The 20406-nt window shown below is 41.2% G+C and overlaps 2 protein-coding genes across 4 annotated transcripts in view; both read right to left on the bottom strand.

Moving 5' to 3' along the window:
* RAB3C (RAB3C, member RAS oncogene family) overlaps positions 1–20406 on the bottom strand; it is a 645683-nt gene that overhangs the window by 67281 nt on the left and 557996 nt on the right. The gene's annotated exons all lie outside the window — the stretch shown is intronic.
* Positions 6954–7995, bottom strand: LOC125099863 (heterogeneous nuclear ribonucleoprotein A1-like). Its single transcript, XM_047729416.1, has one exon. It carries the CDS (start codon positions 7914–7916, stop codon positions 6954–6956), a length of 963 nt encoding a protein of 320 aa, XP_047585372.1. The 5' UTR covers positions 7917–7995.

Below are 20406 nucleotides of genomic sequence, written 5' to 3'. Positions count from 1 at the left end.
CTTTTGAGATCCTGGTCACAGAAGAACTTAGACTTCAAAGTACGCAGAAAAGATGACTGGGGGGGAACCTGGGTGGCTCAATGGTTAAGCCTCTGCCTTTGGCTCAGGTCATGATCTCAGGGTCCTGGGATCGAGTCCCGCATCGGGTTCTCTGCTCTTCAGGGAGCCTGCTTCCTCCTCTCTCTCTCTCTGCTTGCCTCTCTGACCACTTGCGATCTCTCTCTGTCAAATAAATAAAATCTTTAAAAAAAAAAAAAAGATGACTGGGGGTCCTGCCTAGTACATCTTTCCCAGTCATCCCTGTTTTTCACGGTCTTTGGGCTGTTTTACAGCTCTGTAGATAAAAACAGGTAGTAAATACAAATGAATTCTTGCTGGGAGGGAAAAGAAATGCAAATAAACTGTCTGGATTATAACTGATTATTGTTCCATGGATATTAATCTATCTGGCAATGATTGGTACATTAGCTTCAGCATTCCTGATGGCCTCAACGTGTGTCCACTGAACACTCTCTCTTAAGCCCAGGCCAACATCTTATGGGCTCCATTATTCATGCAGAGTTAAATAAAATTTTTATGTGTGTTTATTTTATATTTGGTTAACAGCTGGGATTTTACCTCATTTTTTCAAAGAGCTTAACCCTAACAACATAGCAAGGGAGGCAAGGGAGGCCCGTGTTTGGAATGAGTAGGCAGTGTGAAATTGAGACAGAGAAGTGAGCACTATGACCACAGCAGATACCCCAGCTTCCTGATGGGCTATAAGATTTAATGAGCAAAGAATTAGCATGAGTAGAGACCCAGGGAAGGGCAACACTCAGAAGCACTCCCAGCCACAAGGATCAGACTGAATGCCACGAACGGCCCCTGGAGTTAGCCAGGAACACCCTCCCAGAGAGAGACGACCCTGGCCTGTGCTGACCTACATATGGAGCACTGTCAGTCAGGTGGGCAACAGCGTAGTGTCCTAACAAATGTAATAATGTCAGATGTAGCCAAAAACTGTAATAATCAATGCTAACATAGCAGTAGCTTTATTTTTTAAACCTTATTTTATGCTAGGCAATGTACTAAGTGCTTTACATTTATTATTATCTCATTTAATGAGATAATTTATATGAGATAGAGTATAATTATAGCTCATAATTAATGAGATAATAATGTTTCATTCCTATGAGACTATAATGTAGATACTATCATTTTCCCCACTTTACAGATGAAGAAATTAAATCGGAGACTTACTGAGGTAAGTTACCAGAAACACTCAGACACTGTATTATGCCAATAGAATGCAAACTGTTCCATGAGTAGGAACACAAATCCTGGGTTCTCATTTTAAAAAAAATTTTTATTAACATATAATGTATTATTAGCTCCAGGGGTACAGGTCTGAGAATCATCAGGCTTACATACTTCACAGCACTCACCATAGCACATAGCCTTCCCAACTGGGTTCTCATTTTTGTACTAGAACTATTCTCTTGGCTTCCTTGAATCTCTGCTACTTCTTAAGACAGGAAAACAAATTCTTTTTTTTTTTTTTAAGATTTTAAAAGTTTATTTACTTGACAGACAGAGATCGCAAGTAGGCAGAGAGGCAGGCAGAGAGAGAGGGGGAAGTAGACTCTCTGCTGAGCAGAGAGCCCGATGTAGGGCTCGATCTCAGGACCCTGGGATCACGACCCAACCCAAAGGCAGAGGCTTTAACCCATTGAGCCACCAAGGTGACCTAAGAGGAAAACAAATTCTACCAGATTTTCATAAAGATCAATGAGAAAAATGTTCATCAGAGAATTTTGAAAACCAGAGTGTTATTAGAAAATATTACTACTGGCAAATTGAGGTCATTAATTATCCACATGGCACTGGTGTTTTTTTAACCATTTTATTTAATCAAGATAAGTGTACTCTCCAGTCCCCATCCCCTTCTTCCCCCATCCCTCCCACTGTCATGGCGTTGATGTATTATCTCAAAATTTTGAGATTATTCTTTAAACAATCCTCCTAGTGATTTTCTTTGCTGTTTTGTAGGCTCTAATTAGAAAAGGTTAAGGTGGGAGAGACACCAAAACAAGGTACTATCCAGTTTTATTTTAACCCAACAAATGCAGTGTCAGCCACCATGTGAGGAGCTGGGAACATAGCAGTAAGACAGGCTCTCTGCTCTCAGGGACCTAGAGTTTGGCTCTATACTATGATCTAGCACATACATTCAAATCAAGTGTTGTTTATTAAATAACTACTGTGCACAAGACACTGGTGTCTATACCTCAGAGTGATGCTTTTCAGACTTTGGCAAGCAAAACCTGGAAGTTTTGCTCTAACAGATTCCTATACTCTACCCCAGATATTCTGATTTGGGAGATCTCTGATAAGGCCTGATATTCTTTCTGTATTTCCAACAAGCACCTGCCTGAGGCTGATGCTGGGTTTAGAACATATTTTGAGTAGCACCATATACAAGGGGATAGAAATAAATGGGACTTAGACCCTGTCCTCAGGCTGCTACACTCACTGGAGAGAGTGGCTTGAAAAGAATGTTAAAATGGAAAAGTAAGTGAGGGCCTATCATGTTGGAAGCTACCGATCAGTGTCCCAGCAGCACAGGGGATGGAATGGAGGGGACTGGGGAGCAGAGGCTGGACCTCTGAGAAGCACAGGAGGTGGGGGGTATGCTGGACATGGAGCAGTGCTTTGTGCCTTCGTAAGGGTGAGGCACTGGGGGGGGGGTTCAGTTTGTACAATTCTTTCCACTCATTTTATGTTATGACCTCGGGCTGTGTCCTGGGTCATCACTCTAACTTCCCTCTTTTTTTTTTTTCTGAACATACAGTCATATCCAGGTTTTCCAATAAGTTTTTTGGTTTTTTTTGTTTGTTTGTTTGTTTTTTTGCTCTTTGTCAGAAAGGATAAATGGAAAGAAGCTCTACAAAGCTTTCTCTCAATAATCCTTCTTACGACTACTTGGTGTTGGGCCCAGGCAGTAACTTAAAACATAATGATGCATCTTGAAAGTAGGACTTAAGCTCCAAGTCAGAGAAACACACAGACTGAAGGAGAGGGTCATCAGTGCTAGAATGGGGTCAGGATTTCCAGGCTGAAGAACTGAAGGTGATGGGCAGAAGGGGCCAAGGAGCTATGTGGGGGCCCCACGCCTGGGAATGCTGGTGGTGGGGCACTGGGGCAGGGGAGAGAGGGTGGTCTGAGAATCTGCTCTTGAGGTTCCCATCAGCGGTTCCCTGTTGTGAGATTAGCTCAGCCTGCCTTCCTGTATGATCTGAAAAAATGTTGGGGCTTTAGGAAAGCAGCCATTCCGAAGAGTTTTGTAGCTTGCTGGGGAGGGGAGTGGAAAGGAAAGAAAATGCTAAGCAGGGAGGCAAGGAAAAATTATATTCAGGGCCAAGTCATGGACTTGACTGGGGGCTGCTGTCCCTTCCCTAGATCTTGGGTTCTGCACGACAGATCTGCAGAAACCAGGAACTGTCTGCTCTCTGTCAACATCTCTTCCCCTTCCAAACTCTCCCTCTCAATGTGTTTGAAGCATTGCTCTGTTAATTTCCATAAAAATCATCCAGCTTCAGTGCACGCACGTGCACATGCACGTACACCACACCCCTTTAAGACAACGTTTTTCCAAATGAACTAGAGCAAAGAGATTTCTTCACTGGAGAGAACTCTGGCCTCAGGAAACTAGAAAAGATACGAAGGCCACGCTCCACAGCTGCCGCTCGCCCCTGTTGCAAAGGATAGTTGCTTGCCAATCTTTCAGAACCCATGTCAAACACCAGGTCTAAGGGGTCCAGCTGCCCACTGTGCACGTGAACCAGAGCACTCGTGCAGACACACACTGTCAGGCAGTGGAGAAGTGATTCACTGAACCCGCACTCAGCTCTGCTACGTAGAGTTAGTCCTGGTCTCCTCATGCCTACGATCAGAATGAACCATATTTATCCTACATCCCTTGTAGGCAGACGAGGCCATAGTGGCAGCATTTTGGTGGAAGCAAATTCGAGAAGTCCACCACTCAAATAACTGAGCAAAACAAGCTACAAATGACTTGTAGAGCAACACATTGTTGAAAAGAAGAGCCATCTCCTGTGTATACTAACACCCATTCTTCAAGTATACACTGACCTTCTATTTCTTGCTGCTGCAAACTGCCTCCTATCATGGTGCTTGAGAAGATCTTACTAACCAGTAATCATCACATCTTAGACTGGAAGAACAAAACAACACCTTAGCTCTCAGGAGATACATAAGCACAAAGCACTCAGAGGATGACTGTACCAACAGAAACGCTTCTGCTTCGTGACCAGTACTTTCCAGACAGGTCAGTCATTTGCCCATTTGTTACCCTATATTTTTCTTGCAGTTTCCATGCTGTTCTCTGTATGGCAGGAGGCTGCCCCTTGCTCTGCCTGTTTCCTAGACTGCCTTGACAGCTGGTTTCCACTGGGGGATGCCATCGGGAGACTGGAGAGGGAAGAGGGGAAAAGGTAGGGGTTTCTCTTTCTCCTCTGCTTCTGGTGGCTTCTCTAAGAGGGGCAGCAGTTTTCTTGTTCCAGCTGTTGGTAGGTGGCTGCCCTAGCTCCTGGCCTTTAGAAACATCACCTGAAACCCGAGAGGATCATCTGTGGTTGTCTCATTGCCTCTGGTTATATAGGATTAGAGGGTCTCAGTGGAACAAGCTATCTCAGGTATACTTTCTCGACTGGATCCTCACTGACGCACGATGTCAATGCTTAAACAGTTATTCATTCAGGAAACAAAACCAGATGCTATTCTGTAGCTCAAAAGATTAGGCTGTTTTAGCTATTCAGCTATGCGGAGGCTTCAACTGCCACATACAATTTGGAATGGATAAACAGTAAATAATAAACTTAATGCACGTAGAGATTCTCCCCTCCTAATCTGTCAACTCTATGAAGATAAAATTGGGTTAAATGGATGTATTTTGTCAGCTGTGCGAATGCTGAAGGCTATATACTAGGTTTAGTTACAATGCAGTGGGCACTACTTAAGAGATGAAAAGGAAGAGGGAAATACTATTATCTTTGAGGAGAAATAAGCAGTAAATGTAGAAAAATACAGGCTATGTTAGGCAAAAGCAATTTAGTCAAAATTCTAAAACCCTAGTGTTTACTGAGCTATTTGAAATAACCGTAGGTAGCTTCAGGCAAAACAAATAAATTGTAAAATGACAAAACATGATACATTCCTTGAGATTTTGACATCCTGGTGCAGAGAAGGAAGCTGAAGAATAAATGTTCTTGCTTGACTCAAAAGGAGAGACCCAAAATCCCAGAGATGAAATTAAAGACAGAAAAATTGGATCTTTGTCTCAAGAAATGAAGTAACACTTTCGATCAGACTATTGAAATATTCTTCCCTGCTCTCCTCATCATTTTAGGTTGATCTGGTAAGTAAACCCGTAAGGCAAATCTTACGGTCACAGACAGCTAAATTAGGTAGGCCAAAGTTCTTCTATATTCTTAATTGCTTTGGCTTGTAACAATTTATAAAGGTGAATGATGGAATTATTTTGAATTGCTGCTGTTTTATTTGTATTTGATTCACACTTAAACCTATTACTAAAAGCTTTTTCAAGGATTTGTTTTCTGATACATGGTGGACAGTCTGTTTGTCCACTGAGGCATGCTTTTATTCCAACTATTAGATTTTTAAAAAAATGTCTAACCTTAGCCACAAAGGGGATTATCACTTTCGTTAGTCTTAGAAACATAATGAATTCTCCTGCTTTCTGGACTAGCATGTCAGCAATCCGGTTCTGAACAATTCTTAATTGCAGAGCAAACCTCTGCAATACCAAGTATTCTTATTTGGCGGTCATGGGTTTCCTCTATCCACCATGCATTTACTTCACTCTGACAAGATAATGTCACTCATTTCTCCAGCAAAAGGCATTCTAGAGTAAAGAATGAGGGCAATAGCCCAGCCAATTTGAAGGATGTGATGTGCCCAGGGAATGCTAATGCTCAGGGTACGTGGCACACCGTGTACAGATGGGAGACAATATTAAATTCTGCAGAGTAGAATCAGTTCCTTTGGGTTTGCAATATTTAATTTTAACCAAAAATTGTTTCTTCTCAGGTAAGATTAAAAGGACAGTCCTTGAGAACTATGGCTCCCCCGTAAAAGGCAGTTTTGACTTCCAAATACCATTGCAGAATTTGTTCCTAAAGCCTCCTTGGAGGCAAACTTTGGATGGAAGAAGTTTCTAGTAAGAAAGCTCTTTTTCCTAGGGTGAAAAAAGATAGTAGAAAAACACATTTGGGGCGCCTGGGTGGCTCAGTGGGTTAAAGCCTCTGCCTTCGGCTCAGGTCATGATCCCAGGGTCCTGGGATCGAGCCTCACACTGGGCTCTCTGCTTAGCAGGGAGCCTGCTTCCCCTCTCTCTCTCTGCCTGCCTCTCTGCCTTCCTGTGCTGTCTGTCAAATAAATAAAATCTTAAAAAAAAAAAAAGAAAGAAAAGAAACACACATTTAAAAATGATATGTTCTGGTCCCAGAGGGAGACATAGGAAGACCCCAAACTCCCCTCCTCCATGGACATACCAGACCTACACCTTTTTTTTTTTTTTTTTTTTTTTTTTTAAAAAAGACACATTTATTCAGCGTCATGATCAGACTATTACATTTAGCAATCAACAGCATGGGTGCAAAAAAAAAATCTACATTAAAACCCTTTGTTGGAATGCTTTACACTTTCCACAGAACAGAAACTAAAATAACCTGTTATACAATTAGTCACAAATAGAGTCCTCGAGTTTTTTTGCCCATACACATGAGTATTGTCTAAAACATGTCTTCTTTGTAGCAGCTAGGCCCTGCCACCACTGTGCTTGGCTGAGTTCACAAATCTGTTGTAACCTGTAGCTTCCCTGTCCCTTCTCTGGCTCTCCTCTCCTGCTAAGCTTTGTTTCCTGGCAGTAATTAAAACCTTCTGCCACTGCCGTAGCTGCTGCTGCTGCTGGAACCACCATAGCCACCTTGGTTTCGTGGTTTGGCGAAGTATTGGCCTCCACCACCATAAGGGCCAGAGCTTCTGCCTCCAAAATTGCCTCCTTTCATGGGTCCAAAATTTGAGGATTGATTGTTGTAATTGCCAAAATCATTATAGCTTCCGCCACCTCCAAAGTTGCTTCCATCATTACCAAATCCGTTATAGCCATCCCCACTGCCACCATATCCACCACCACCTCGACTGCCACCAAAGCCACCTCGACCACTGAAGTTTCCTCCGCGACCAAAGTTGTCATTCCCACCAAAACCACCTCCACGACCACCACCAAAGTTTCCAGAACCACTTCGACCTCTTTGGCTGGATGAAGCACTAGCCATCTCTTGCTTAGAGAGCGCTTTCCTTACTTCACAGTTGTGGCCATCCACAGTATGGTATTTTTGAATGACAATCTTGTCTACAGAATCATGGTCATCAAATGTTACAAAAGCAAAACCCCTCTTTTTGCCACTGCCTCGGTCAGTCATGATCTCAATCACTTCGATTTTCCCATACTGTTCGAAATAATCTCTTAGATGATGTTCTTCAGTGTCTTCTTTAATGCCACCAACAAAAATCTTTTTCACAGTTAAGTGGGCACCAGGTCTTTGAGAATCTTCTCTTGAGACAGCCCTCTTTGGTTCCACAACTCTTCCATCCACCTTGTGTGGCCTTGCATTCATGGCTGCATCCACCTCCTCCACAGTGGCATATGTGACAAACCCAAAGCCTCTGGAGCGCTTGGTGTTTGGGTCTCTCATTACCACACAGTCCGTAAGTGTTCCCCATTGCTCAAAATGGCTCCTCAGACTCTCATCGGTAGTTTCAAAGCTCAGACCTCCGAGGAAGAGCTTCCGCAGCTGTTCAGGCTCTTTGGGAGACTCTGACTTAGACATGACGGCGGTGGGAGGGGAGACTTTAACGATGCTTACTCGGCGGCGTCCACGGGCAGAAAGGAGTAATCTAACGAACGTATCTGCCTACACCTTTTTATAGAGTAAATCCTCCTGAAGAAGAGCAAAGTGCTGACTGAACAGCTTCTGAATCACAAAAGATAAAGCCCACGAACAGAACACCATGAGACACAGAGGCACTATAAGGAAGGGAATTCTCATGCCTGAAGCTGCCAGCTGCAGTGGGAAGGGACAGTACTGAGAGACCTGGTGGGGATTCGTCTGTCCCAGGGCACAGAAACATAGTCATGCTTTCAGAGAGGAACTAGAATATAGAGAAACCAGCCAAATGGCTCAGGAGCTGCTCATGCTGTCTGGGTTTCTGGGTTGGAGCTAGTCACTGCCCTTGTTTATGCTGCTCCTACACCATAATAATGCAACAGGAGCACGATCCAGAGGCTGTGGTGGGCCTATCTCCTCAGCAAGCACCAAGGTCACTAGCCCAAACCAGCCCCAGATGCCCTGGACCACAGAAAAAAGCTGCAGTTTAAAAGAGCTGTTAGACCAAAAAAGAACCAGCCACAGAGCCCACCCGAAGTGAGGGTGCTGCTGGGACTCTGCATCAGAGGGGCCAGTGAATAGCTGGGTTTTACATCATTCCCTCCACCTTGATAGCATGGGTGGGAGCATGGGTCTGGGTGTTGTATCCTTTCTGCCACCTCAGCAAGGCCTGGGCCTTAGCCCACACCAACCTCAGCCACCCCACCAAGTGCCAAAGTACTGCGCCCATCGGCAAAGCCCAGGTCAGTGTTCACTAAGTTCCAACCAACCTGCCAAGGTGCCACAGGTGGAAAGTACCCTAGAACACTGCAGGGAGACAACACTTTAGCTCTAGATGGCTTGCTAACATACTCTGCGAAAAGAACCTTCTGGTTCATGCTGCCTTTGGATCTAGGAACCCTGCCAAGGTACTTCCTATGTGGAGGGTCCCAAACCCTTGGCCTGTGCCTCAGTTCCAGCCAGTCCACTGGGGCATCCCTTGTGTGGTGGAACACATGATTTCCTGGCCCACCCCCATCTTACTTCTAGTCATCCCACTACAGTGCTCTCTGCACAGAGTGCTCGAGGACATACTGGCTTACACTGGCTTGCACCAGCCTCATCACCCTACCTGAATACCCTCCGTGCTGAGGACCCCACAACATGCGAGCTTGCACTTACTTCAACTTCAGCTGCTCTGCCAGGGAGCCCTCTGTGTGGAGAACCCAGAGACCATCCAAGACTGTACCCAGTTCAGCTCTAGGTGTCTTGCCAGAGTACTCTGTGGAGTACCCTGGGACACCCCCAATCCATACCCCACTTCAGCAACAGGAGCCTTGCTAGGGTGCCCCATGTGTGAAACACCCCCAGGACACCCCAGCCCAAACCCTAGCTTGGCTCCAGTCACTCTTCCAAGGAAAATTCTATATGCAGAGCTCCATGACATCTCAGCTTACACTCTCTTCAGCCTCTCTGCAGAAAGCCCAGGGACTGCCCTGGCCCATATACACTTCAGCTGTAGTTATCCAACTGGGGCACCTCTGTTTGAGAGCCCCAGGACCTTCTGGCTTGCACCGCTTTAATTTCAGCTGTCCTGCCAGCTCTCCATGTGGAGAGTCCCAGGGCCACTCTGGCCCAGCTCATGCCCAATTCAACTCCAGCCATCCCATCATGGCACCCTCAGCATGGAGTGCTCCAAGACCCCTAACTCACCCCAGACACAGCTCCAGCCATCTAGACGATGTCACCCAGAGTCTACACAGGGCATGACCATACACAAAACCAGTCCTCCAAATTTAGGACAAGTAGCTGTTCTATCTAATTCACAGAAACAAAGACAATCAAGCAAAATGAGGAGACAGGAAAATGCTCCAAAGAAAAGAATAAGATGAAAACTCAGAAAAAGGACTAAATGAAACAGATATAAGCATTACCCAACAGAGACTTTCAAGTAGTGATAATAAAGATGCTCATGAGACTGTTCTTTCAGAATTCAAGATTTCACCAAAGAGATATGAAATATAAGAAAGAACCAAACAGAGTTGAAGAATACAGTAACTGAAAAGGAAATATACCAGAAGGAATCAGTAGATTAGTGGATGCAGAAGAAAGGATCAGTGATCTGGAAGACAAGGCAATGGAAAGCACCCAGACTCAACACCAAAAAGAAAAAGGAGTTTTTAAAATGAGGATAGGTGAGGGGCGCCTGGGTGGCTCAGTGGGTTAAGCCTCTGCCTTTGGCTCAGGTCATGATCTCAGCGTCCTGGGATCGAGCCCCACATCAGGCTCTTCTCTCTCTGCCTGCCTCTCTGCCTACTTGTGATCTCTTCTGCTCTGTCAAATAAATAAATGAAATCTTTTTAAAAAAATGAGGATAGGTGAAGGGATCTTGTGGAAGCATCAAGCAAACACTCTCATTATAGGAGTCCCAGAAGAAAATAGCAGCAGAGAACTTTTTTGAACAAAAAATAGCTTACAACTTCCCTAACTTGGGGAAGCAAACAGACATCCAGGTTCCAGAAGTACAGAAATTCTAAAAAAGACAAACCCAAGAAGGTCCACACCATGAAACATGAAAAAATATATTAGATTTAAAAGGAGCCTGGCTGGGTGAGTTGGTGGACCATGTGACTCTTGATCTTGGAGTTGTGAGTTCCAGCCCCATGATGGGTATAGAAATTACTTAAAAATTTAAAACAAAAGAAAACAAAACAAAGTAAAAGATTAAAGATATAGAAAAAACTTTAAAAGCAGCAAAAGGGAAGCAAATAGTAACATGAAAGGACATCCCTGTAATGCTATCAGCTGGTTTTTCAGCAGAAATGCTACAGGCCAGAAAGGAGAGATAAGATATATACAAAATGTTGAGAGGAAACAAACAAAAAAAAAGCGTAGAGCCAAGAATACTGTACCCTGCAAGGTTATCATTCAGAACTGAAAGAGGGATAAAATGTTTTCCAAACAAACATTAAAGGAGTTCATTGCTGCTAAACTAGCCTTAGAAGAAACATTAAAAGGAATTCTTTAGTTGGAATAGAAAGGTACATAATTACAAGAAAATTATGAATAAAAACATGTAAAAGATGACAATATACACACAAAATGTAGAGGCAGGAGTTAAAACTATTGTTCTTTCAGAATGTGTTGAAACTTAAGTGACCAACAACTGAATAAGGACTGCCAAGTATTTATGATGCTACGTATAAACCTCTTAATAACCACAAACCAAAACCTCTAATAGACAAAAAATAAAGAGCAATAAAGCCAAGCATAACACTACAAAAAGTCATTAATCACAAGGAGAGAAAAAGAACGGAGAAGAACTACAAAAACAACCAGAAAACAATGAACAAGATGGCATGAAGTACATACATATCAGTAATTATTTCATATGTAAATGGCCTAAATGCTCCACAAATGACAGAATAGAGACTCACCTCGGATTAAAGACCTAAACTGAAAGTTAAAGAATGGAAAAAGATTTTCCATGCATATAGCAGTGGAAAAAAAGCTGGGCTACCAATACTTTCATCAGACAAAATAGACTTTAAAACAAAGACTCTAACAAGAGACAAAAAGGGGCATCACATATGATAAAGGAGTCAATCCAACAAAAAGATATAAAGTTGTAAATATCTATACCTAAGAGAGAACCACCTAAATACATAAAACAAATATTAAAAGACAACAAAGGAAAAGTTGACAGTAATATAATAATAGTAGGGGACTTTAACATATCATGCACATCAATGGACAGATCAGATCACCCAGGCAGAAAACCAGTGAGAAAACAGTGTCTTGAATGACATATTAAATCCAAAATGACTGAATACACATTCTTTTCAAGTATACATGCAATATTCTCTTGAATACATCATATTTAGGCCCCAAGGTAAGTCTCAAATTTAAAAAGACTGAAATCGTATCACACATCCCTTCTGAGCACAGTGATATTAAACTAGAAGTTAATCTTGAGGGAAAAAAACTAGAAAAAAACCCAATATATGGTACAACATGCTACTAACAGCTGATGGGTCAACGAAGAAAAATGAAAGTGAAAACACAACATTCCAAAATCTTTGCTATGCAGTGAAAACAGTTCTAAAAGGGAAATCTATAGCAACATAGGTCTCTGTCAAAAAATAAGAAAAATCTCCAATAAGCAATCTAATTTTGTACCTAAAGAAACTTGAAAAAGAAGACATCCAAAGGACAGAGGAAAAGAAATAGTAAAGATCAGAGCAGAAATAAAGGAAATGGAGAAAAAAAAAAAGTCAAGAGCTTGTTTTTTTGAAAAGGTAAGCAAAATTGATAAACTTTTAGTCAGATTCAAAATCAGAAACAAAGGAAGAGAAGTAACAACTGGTACTAGAGAAATCTAAAGAACTCTAAGAGAACATTATGAAAAATTTTATGTGAACAAGATAGACAACCTAGAAGAAATGGATAAATTCTTAGATAAACATAATCCTCTGAAACTGAATTGGGAAGAAATAGAAAATCTGAAGAGACCAATTATTAGTAATGAAATTGAATTGGTAATCAAAAAAGTCCCAACAAACAAGAAGTTCAGGATCAGATGGATGTGCAGGCAAATTCTACCAAAGATTTAAAGAAGCGATAATCCCTACTGTTACTCCAACTATTCCAAAAAGGAAAAGAGGATAGAGAACTTCCTAGCACATTCCATTAGGCCAGCATTACTGATACTAAAACCAGACAAAAACACTATGAAAAAAGAAAACTATACACCGATATCCATGATGAAATAGATGTGAAAATCCTCAAGAAATATTAGCAAACTACATTCAATGATACATTAGAAGAAATACCCATCATGATTAAGTAGAATTTTTTTTTTAAAGATTTTATTTATTTATTTGACAGAGAGAAATCACAAGTAAGCAGAGAGGCAGGCAGAGAGAGAGGAGGAAGCAGGCTCCCCGCTGAGCAGAAAGCCCGATGTGGGGCTCGAACCCAGGACCTGGGATCATGACCTGAGCCGAAGGCAGCGGCTTAACCCACTGAGCCACCCAGGCGCCCCATGATTAAGTAGAATTTATTCTGGGTAAGGAAACAAGGTTCAATATTTGCAAGCCAATCTACGCAATATACCCCACCAACGAAACAATAAAAATTGTTAATCTCAATACATGCAGAAAACAATTGACAAATTTAACATCTGCTCGTGGTAAAAACTCACAACAAAGTGGACTTAGAGGGAACATGTTTCAAATTAATAAAAAGGCCACATATGAGAAGCTCACACCCGACATTATATTCAATGGGGAAAAACTGAAAGGTTTTCTTCTAAGATAAAGAAGAAGACCATGATATCCAGCCTCACCACTTTTATTCAATACTATACTGGAAATTCTAACTACAACAATCAGATAAGAAGAAATAAGAGGCATCCAGATTGGTAAAGAAGAAGTACAACTATCACTATTTGCAGTTGACATGATACTATGCATAGAAAACTCTAAAGACTTTGCCAAAAACCTATCAGAATAAATTAGGTCAGTAAATTGCAGGATAGAAAATTAATATGCAGACATCAACCATGTTTCTATATACTAACAAAAAGTAGCAGAAAGAGAAATGAAGAAAACAATTCCATTTACAATTACACCAAAAATCAAATACTTAGGAGTAAAGTTAACCACAGAGGTAAAAAACCTGTATTCTGAGAAGGTTAAAGTTGATAAAAGAAGTTGAAGATGACAGAAATGAAAAGCAATTCCAGGCTTACGGATTTAAAGAATTTTTTAAATATGTCCACATTACCAAAGCAATCTACAAATTCACTGCAATCCCAATCACAATACCAACATTTTTCACAGACCTAAAGCAAATAATCCTAAAAATCGTATGCAATCACAAAGAACACAAATTGCAAAAGCAACCTTGAGAAAGACAAATAAAGCAGGAGGTATTATCACAATCCTAGATTTCAGATTATACTACAACACTGTATTTAATTAAAACAGTATGGTACTGGCAGAAAAAGAGACACATAGAACAACAGAACATAATCGAGAGCTCAGAAATAAACCCATGCTTATATGGTCAATTAATCTATGAAAAAGGAGGACAGAATATACAATGAGGAAAAGACTGTCTTTAACAAATGGTCTTCAGAAAACTGGACAGCTACATACAAAAGAATGAAACTTGTCCACTTTCTTATGCTATACACCAGAAGAAACTTAAAATGGACTAAAGAAGTAAATGTGAGACATGAAATCATAGAAGTCCTAGAAGCAAACATAGGCAGCAATTTCTTTAACATTGGACTGGGCAATATTTTTTTCACTATCTATCCTCAGGCAAATAAACAGAAGCAAAAAAAAAGTATTGGCACTATACCATAATAAAAAGCTTGCACAATGAAGGAAATCATCAAAACAACAACAACAAAAAACTTACTGAGTGGGAGAAGATATCCACAAATGATATAACTCACCAAGGTTTAATATCCCGAACAAGTAAAGAACTTAAGAAACTCAAAATCAGGAAAAAAAAAAAAGTTTTTTTTTTAATTTAAAAAGGGACAGAAGACCTGAAAAGATATTTCCCAAAGACACAGAGATGGCCAACAGATATATGAAAAGATGCTCAATATCCATTATCATCAGAGAGATACAAATCAAAAGCACAATGGGGTGTCCACTTTGTACCTCTCAGAATAGCTAGAATCAAAAAGATAAGAAATAACAAGTGTTGGCAAGGTTGTGGAGATAAAGGAACCCTGTGCACTGTTGGTGGGAATGTAAATTGGTATAGCCATTGTGGAAAATAGTATATGGGTTCCCCCTAAAATTCAAAATAGAAATACCATATGATCCAGTAATTCCACTACTGGGGAACTACCTACGAAAAACAAAAATGCTTATTCAAAAAAATATATGCATCCCCATGTTTACTGCAACACTATTTACAATAGCTAAGATACGAAGTGACTCAAGTGGCCATCTGTAGATGAAGGAACAAGGAAGATGTGGCATATACATACAATTGAGTATTGCTCAGCCATGTAGAAAGATGAGATCTTCCCATTTGCAACGACATGCTTGGACCTAAAAGAGGTCTTTGATTTATAACAAATAAGTCAGACAGAGAAAGACAAGTACTACATGACTTCACTTATAAATGGAATCTAAAAGCAAAACAATGAGTAAACAAATGAGCAAAAAACACAGACCCATAAACACAAAGAACAAACTAACTATTGCTAGAGAGGGGATGGGCAAAATGGGTGAACAGGAATGGGAAATACAGTCTTCTAGTTAAGAAATGAGTAAGTCATGGGGGTAGAATGTACAGCATAGGGAATATGGTCAGTGGTATTGTAATAGCATTGTATGGTGACAAACGGTAGCTACAGTTGGGGTGAGCATAGCCTAACAGAGACATCTTGAATCACTATATTGCAACCCAAAGCTAATATACCACTATATATCAACTATATGTCAATAAAAAAATATACCTATGATCCATGATCCTTGAATCTTATCATTTTCCAAGGTGGGTGATAGTTACAAATAAGCAATGTAAGAATTCCAGACAATTTAGGAAATTCCCAAAATTCACATTTGCCTCAAACTAAATGTGAAACTTGAAAATGAGTGTTAGTTTGTAGCTATGAGCTCTCTTAACGGGAGACAGATCACCAGTACTTAGAAAGGTCCTGCGCTTCCCAACTGCAGTGACCATCCAAATGACACCGTTTTGGCCTGACACATGGCCTTAAAAAGCATGATTTTTCAGAGAAAGTCCAAAGTAGAAATTAACTAGTGGATTCATGTTCCTATTACCCAGAAAAATTTGAGCTACAAATCCAAACAGTAATGTCCAAAACAAACAAAATACAACAAACCAAACTGGCTACTCTGACTGCCTAGCACTTATTCTGTTTTATCATCCTGAAAAGAAAGACAGAAGATGACATCACTAGGCTATTCTGGTTGGGTGGAAGATGCCACTACTCAAATCTTGCAGTCTTCACTGCATCTCCAATTCCTCCTCTCCATTGGTGACTTTTCACCCCACCCCCCACCTGCCATGGATACTGGCATGGCATGAGGTAGTTGATTTCCACCCATGAATCCATTGAGATGAATGCCTTAGTTTATTTGAGTGGTTACAGGACCAAAGGTACCAGTACCCATTGTGGCCATGTTCTTCTGTTTGAAAAGCAAAAGCAATGGGTTTCTTCCAATGGTTCTAATAGCTGTTGTTGACTGGAGGTTGATTTGGTCTCTTAGATGATTTGGCATTATCTGGAGACATTTTTGATTGTCATGGCTTTGGGAAGGAGGTGCTACCAGCATCTACTGAATAAGGACCAGGGGTGCTACTAAATAATCTTCAGTGTACATAATATCAGCCCCCCCTTCCCCAACAAAGAATTCCCTAGCCCAAACTGTCAATAGTACCATGGCTGAGGGGCTCTGTTTTAACATACTAAGGGATTTACTTTCTTAGATAATCATTTATCCAAGGAGCTTGAGCTTTACCTTGGTATAAAGTCAGAGTAGTAGCATCTAATTAGTTCAAATAAACTCAACAAAAACTACTTGGGTTGCTTTCAAGAAGCACAAAGCAACAACAAACACCTAAACACTTTTAGCTATTGCTTTACTGACAAAGTGAAAAAACATATTGAAAATGCCATAGACAACGACATTTTTTGTTTTTAAGTACAACTCTTATTGAGGGAGTGGTATTTTTCAGATTCAGTAACAGCATGCTGGCCATTTTCCTAGGGGGCCACAAGGTCTAGGACTAGGTGGAAAAGATTTAAATTTTCCAATTTCCTTTCTATGGTGTACCAGAAGTTTCAATATCCTTTCATCACTAAATGTACCCCAGATGATCCGATTTTTCCTTAGTCCCTTTTTCCTCCTCATAACCTAAAACTGAAGAATTGGCTGCTTGAATTCTTCCTTCTTAGGGTAATTACGATAGCATTTGCTGAGCACTTACTATGTGTTAGGAGCTTATAAAAGGATTTTTCACGTTTGATCTCATTTAATACTCAAAACAATGCTGTGACATGGGACTCATGTTATTTCCACTTCACAGCCAAGTAAAATGAGGCAGAGGAAGTTTAATAATCTCACCTAGGAATGCACAGCTAGTCAGGGGAGGTATAGGAAGGAGTACAAGCTGAGGGGATTCAGCTCAAGAGCCAACACCTTTCATGTCTATGTTGTTCAGTCTAGAAGACCAGATATTCCCTCTCTTTCCTTTTTTTTTTTTTTTTAAAGATTTTATTTATTTGACAGAGAGAGAGATCACAAGCAGGCAGAGAGTCAGGCAGAGAGAGGGGGAAGCAGGCTCCCCACTGAGCAGAGAGCCAGATGCAGGGCTCGATCCCAGGACCCTGAGATCATGACCTGAGCTGAAGGCAGAGGCTCAACCCACTGAGCCACCAGGTGCTCCTTCCCTCTCTTTCCTAATACATTTTCCCTCCTTCCCTTACAATAATTCTGCTGGATGGGAATCCATCTATGGTCACGTTTCTTAAGGTGACAGAAAAAAATAACAAAGCAGTCCAACAACATTTTTAATAGAAATTCAAAGACTTGTATTGAAAAAACCAGGACCCTGGTCACGTTTGGACCTCATATTTATAAACACAGTCTCCTTGTACCTTCTGGCCACCATCCTTTCCACACTCTGTCATGATGGTGGAGGTTGTCTTTGTTCAGGGTGGTGGACTCTGCACTGCTCCCCATCTGCTATTCTTGCCTTTGCCTACCCAGGCTGAACACTTACATTACCTTTCCAGGAGTATCTCTTGCTATTCCTCTGCTCTCGAGTTATTCACTTTCTTAAACAAGCCCAACCTTGCATTGGGGTAACCTTTCCTAGGTTCTGTGCCTAGAATACCATCTCTTCCTTTGCATATGCCAAGTCTGTCTGTCTTTCAACTCCCAGATCAAGTTCCAACTTCAAGTGATAACTTCCTTTTTTTCTTGGTTCTTACAGCACTGGCTAGCTCCAGTGTTCATTTGGCTCCTAATTCTATGGGATATTATTTTGTAGTGTTATAAAAGCATTATACAGGAGGATTTCTGTTCTGAGTAATGGAGTTGCATTCTAGAAAATATAAGGAGGGTCTTAGATTTCCTTGTGTTCTCCCAAGTATTTAACAGTAATCAGCAAGGATTTAGCAAATGACTGAATAGGGGAAGGGAGGGAGAGCTGAATGGGAAGTCATCAGAGAGGGAGACAAACCATGAGAGACTCTGGACTATAAGAAACAAACTGAGGGTTGCTGGAGGGGAGGGAGGTGGGAGGGTGGGGGAAACTGGGTGACTGGACACTAAGGAGGGCATGTGACGTGATGAGACCTGGGTGTTATATGCAACTGATAAATTACTGAACTCGACATCTGAAACTAATGATGTGCTAAATGTTGGCTAGTTGAATTAAAAAAAGAAAAAAAGAATAAATGAAAAAGTAAATGAGTAGAGCTTGGTGAAAACATCCTCTACCACTGCAATCTCTACTATTCACAAGAGACAGGGAACACCCCCTATAGGGAATGGATGCTGTGGTGAAAAGCTGGGGAATGACCAAACAAACACATTATCTTAAGGCCTCTGTCAGCTCCCAAACAGGATACAAATATTTTAATTTCAACCCTTTTGCTAAAGAAGTCACAGTTTATCTATTGTAGGTGTCCTTTTCAGTAGAAAGGAATGTTATTTTGAGAACTCGCGTAAGAATTCAGGCTCTGAACAAACACTGTGAAGCAAACACACACGCACACCCACCACTGTGTACAGCTCATTTTTTTTTACTGCTGCTGCCATTTAGGCCAAACCAGCTTTAAATTAACATTCTTCCCTAAATTACTCTTTATCGCTAATAAGGTGCTAAAGATCTGTTAGCAACGGTGGCTGAATAACACAAAAGTCTCTTTGGGGGTAAGAGGGCACCTGGGAAGTCAGGGGATTTCTGTGCAGCCTTGTGTCTCCTTCCTAAACCTTCCCTAGTTGGGAATTTGCCTCAGAAGGAAAACAATGCAGATGGAGCATGAACAGTTCCTGTGGATTCTAGAAGATCAGAAGCCTGGGGGAGGTAAGAGGAGAGTAAAGTACGCAAGAAAAAGGAAAATTTTAATTGAAAACCCTGATTAAAATCGTCATGGCTCCTGGCACTTGAATCCAGAGGAAGACAAGAAAAATGACTGGCCAATTGCTTTTTGCCAGCTGTCCTGGAAACAAAAGGAAAAAAAAAAAGAAAACCACACTGGTCATATGAAGATATGTCACCAGTAAATTCTGTCAAAGAAATCCACATAAGATAACTGGATTTAGAAAAAGAACAATTAGGTGATAAGAATTTCATATTTTTTTTCCAAACCCAGAGAACAGGCTGAATTCCTTTAAAGCTCACAGTTGTGGACACTTTATTTTTCTGGTCCCCTAAGCTGTTTTTTATTGAGAATTTATGCTTTTCAACCTCACTGGAAAATGGGTCACCTCACTGGAGACCATGTAGCAGATAGGGCACTAATAAAGTTCCAGATCATTTGTGGAAGGCAAACTGGTGCTGAGAAAACAGCCTGGTGGACATCATCAGAGTCTGCTCGGAGTTTTACAGAGTGTGATTTGTTTTGTTTCCTTAATTTTATTTATTTGACAGTGAGAGATAGAAAGAGGGAGAGTGAGAGCACAAGCAGGGGGAGCAGCAGGCAGAGGGAGAAGCAGGCTTCCTGCTGAGCCACCGAGGTGCCCCAGGGGTTTTTTTTGTTTTTGCTTTTTTTAAAGATTTTATTTATTTGACAGAGAGACACAGCCAGAGAGGAACACAAGCAGGGGGAGTGGGAGAGAGGGAAGCAGGCCTCTCAAGGAGCAGGGAGCCCGATGTGGGACTCAATCCCAGGACTCCAGGATTATGACCGGAGCTGAAGGCTAACGCTTAATGATTGAGCCACCCAGGTGCCCCCTCCTCCCAGAGTTGGCTTATAATAAAATCAATTTACTCCTGATAGTGAACAGCAGCGGTTTATCTGGTAAGTCTTGCACACCTCAGTGGCTGCTCACTTATATGGATACCAAAAGCCACATTTTACTTTTGACAGTCTGATAGAAAAATGAAAAGGCATTTATAATCTAATCAGAAAACCCCCAAACATAAACCTTTTGCCTAATGCAGTAAACTTGTTTCACATTAACCATATTTCCCCCAAATGGAGCTCGCCTGCCTAACGCTTCTAGCACAATCGAAGAGGCTGGAGAAGACAAAGGCACCACCTAGAAGCTAGCCCACTCTGACCAGAGTTAATACAAGAAAACTTGATTACAGAGTTGACACTTCAGTATTGTTTAAGCAACACCTTATTGTGACAGCTCTTTATTAAATGGACAGAAAAGTCTATTTGATTTTTTCTGGGAGAGCTCAATTGCATATTATCATGATCCTCTTAAAACCAGAT

The sequence above is a fragment of the Lutra lutra genome, chromosome 5 (assembly GCF_902655055.1).
Source record: "Lutra lutra chromosome 5, mLutLut1.2, whole genome shotgun sequence".
Taxonomy (NCBI): Eukaryota; Metazoa; Chordata; class Mammalia; order Carnivora; family Mustelidae; genus Lutra; species Lutra lutra.
This window is presented reverse-complemented; position numbering and strand designations above follow the sequence as displayed.

Bases quoted from the DNA above. Each gene is read 5' to 3' on its own strand.
- LOC125099863 (XM_047729416.1), bottom strand. From the start codon at position 7,916: ATGTCTAAGTCAGAGTCTCCCAAAGAGCCTGAACAGCTGCGGAAGCTC.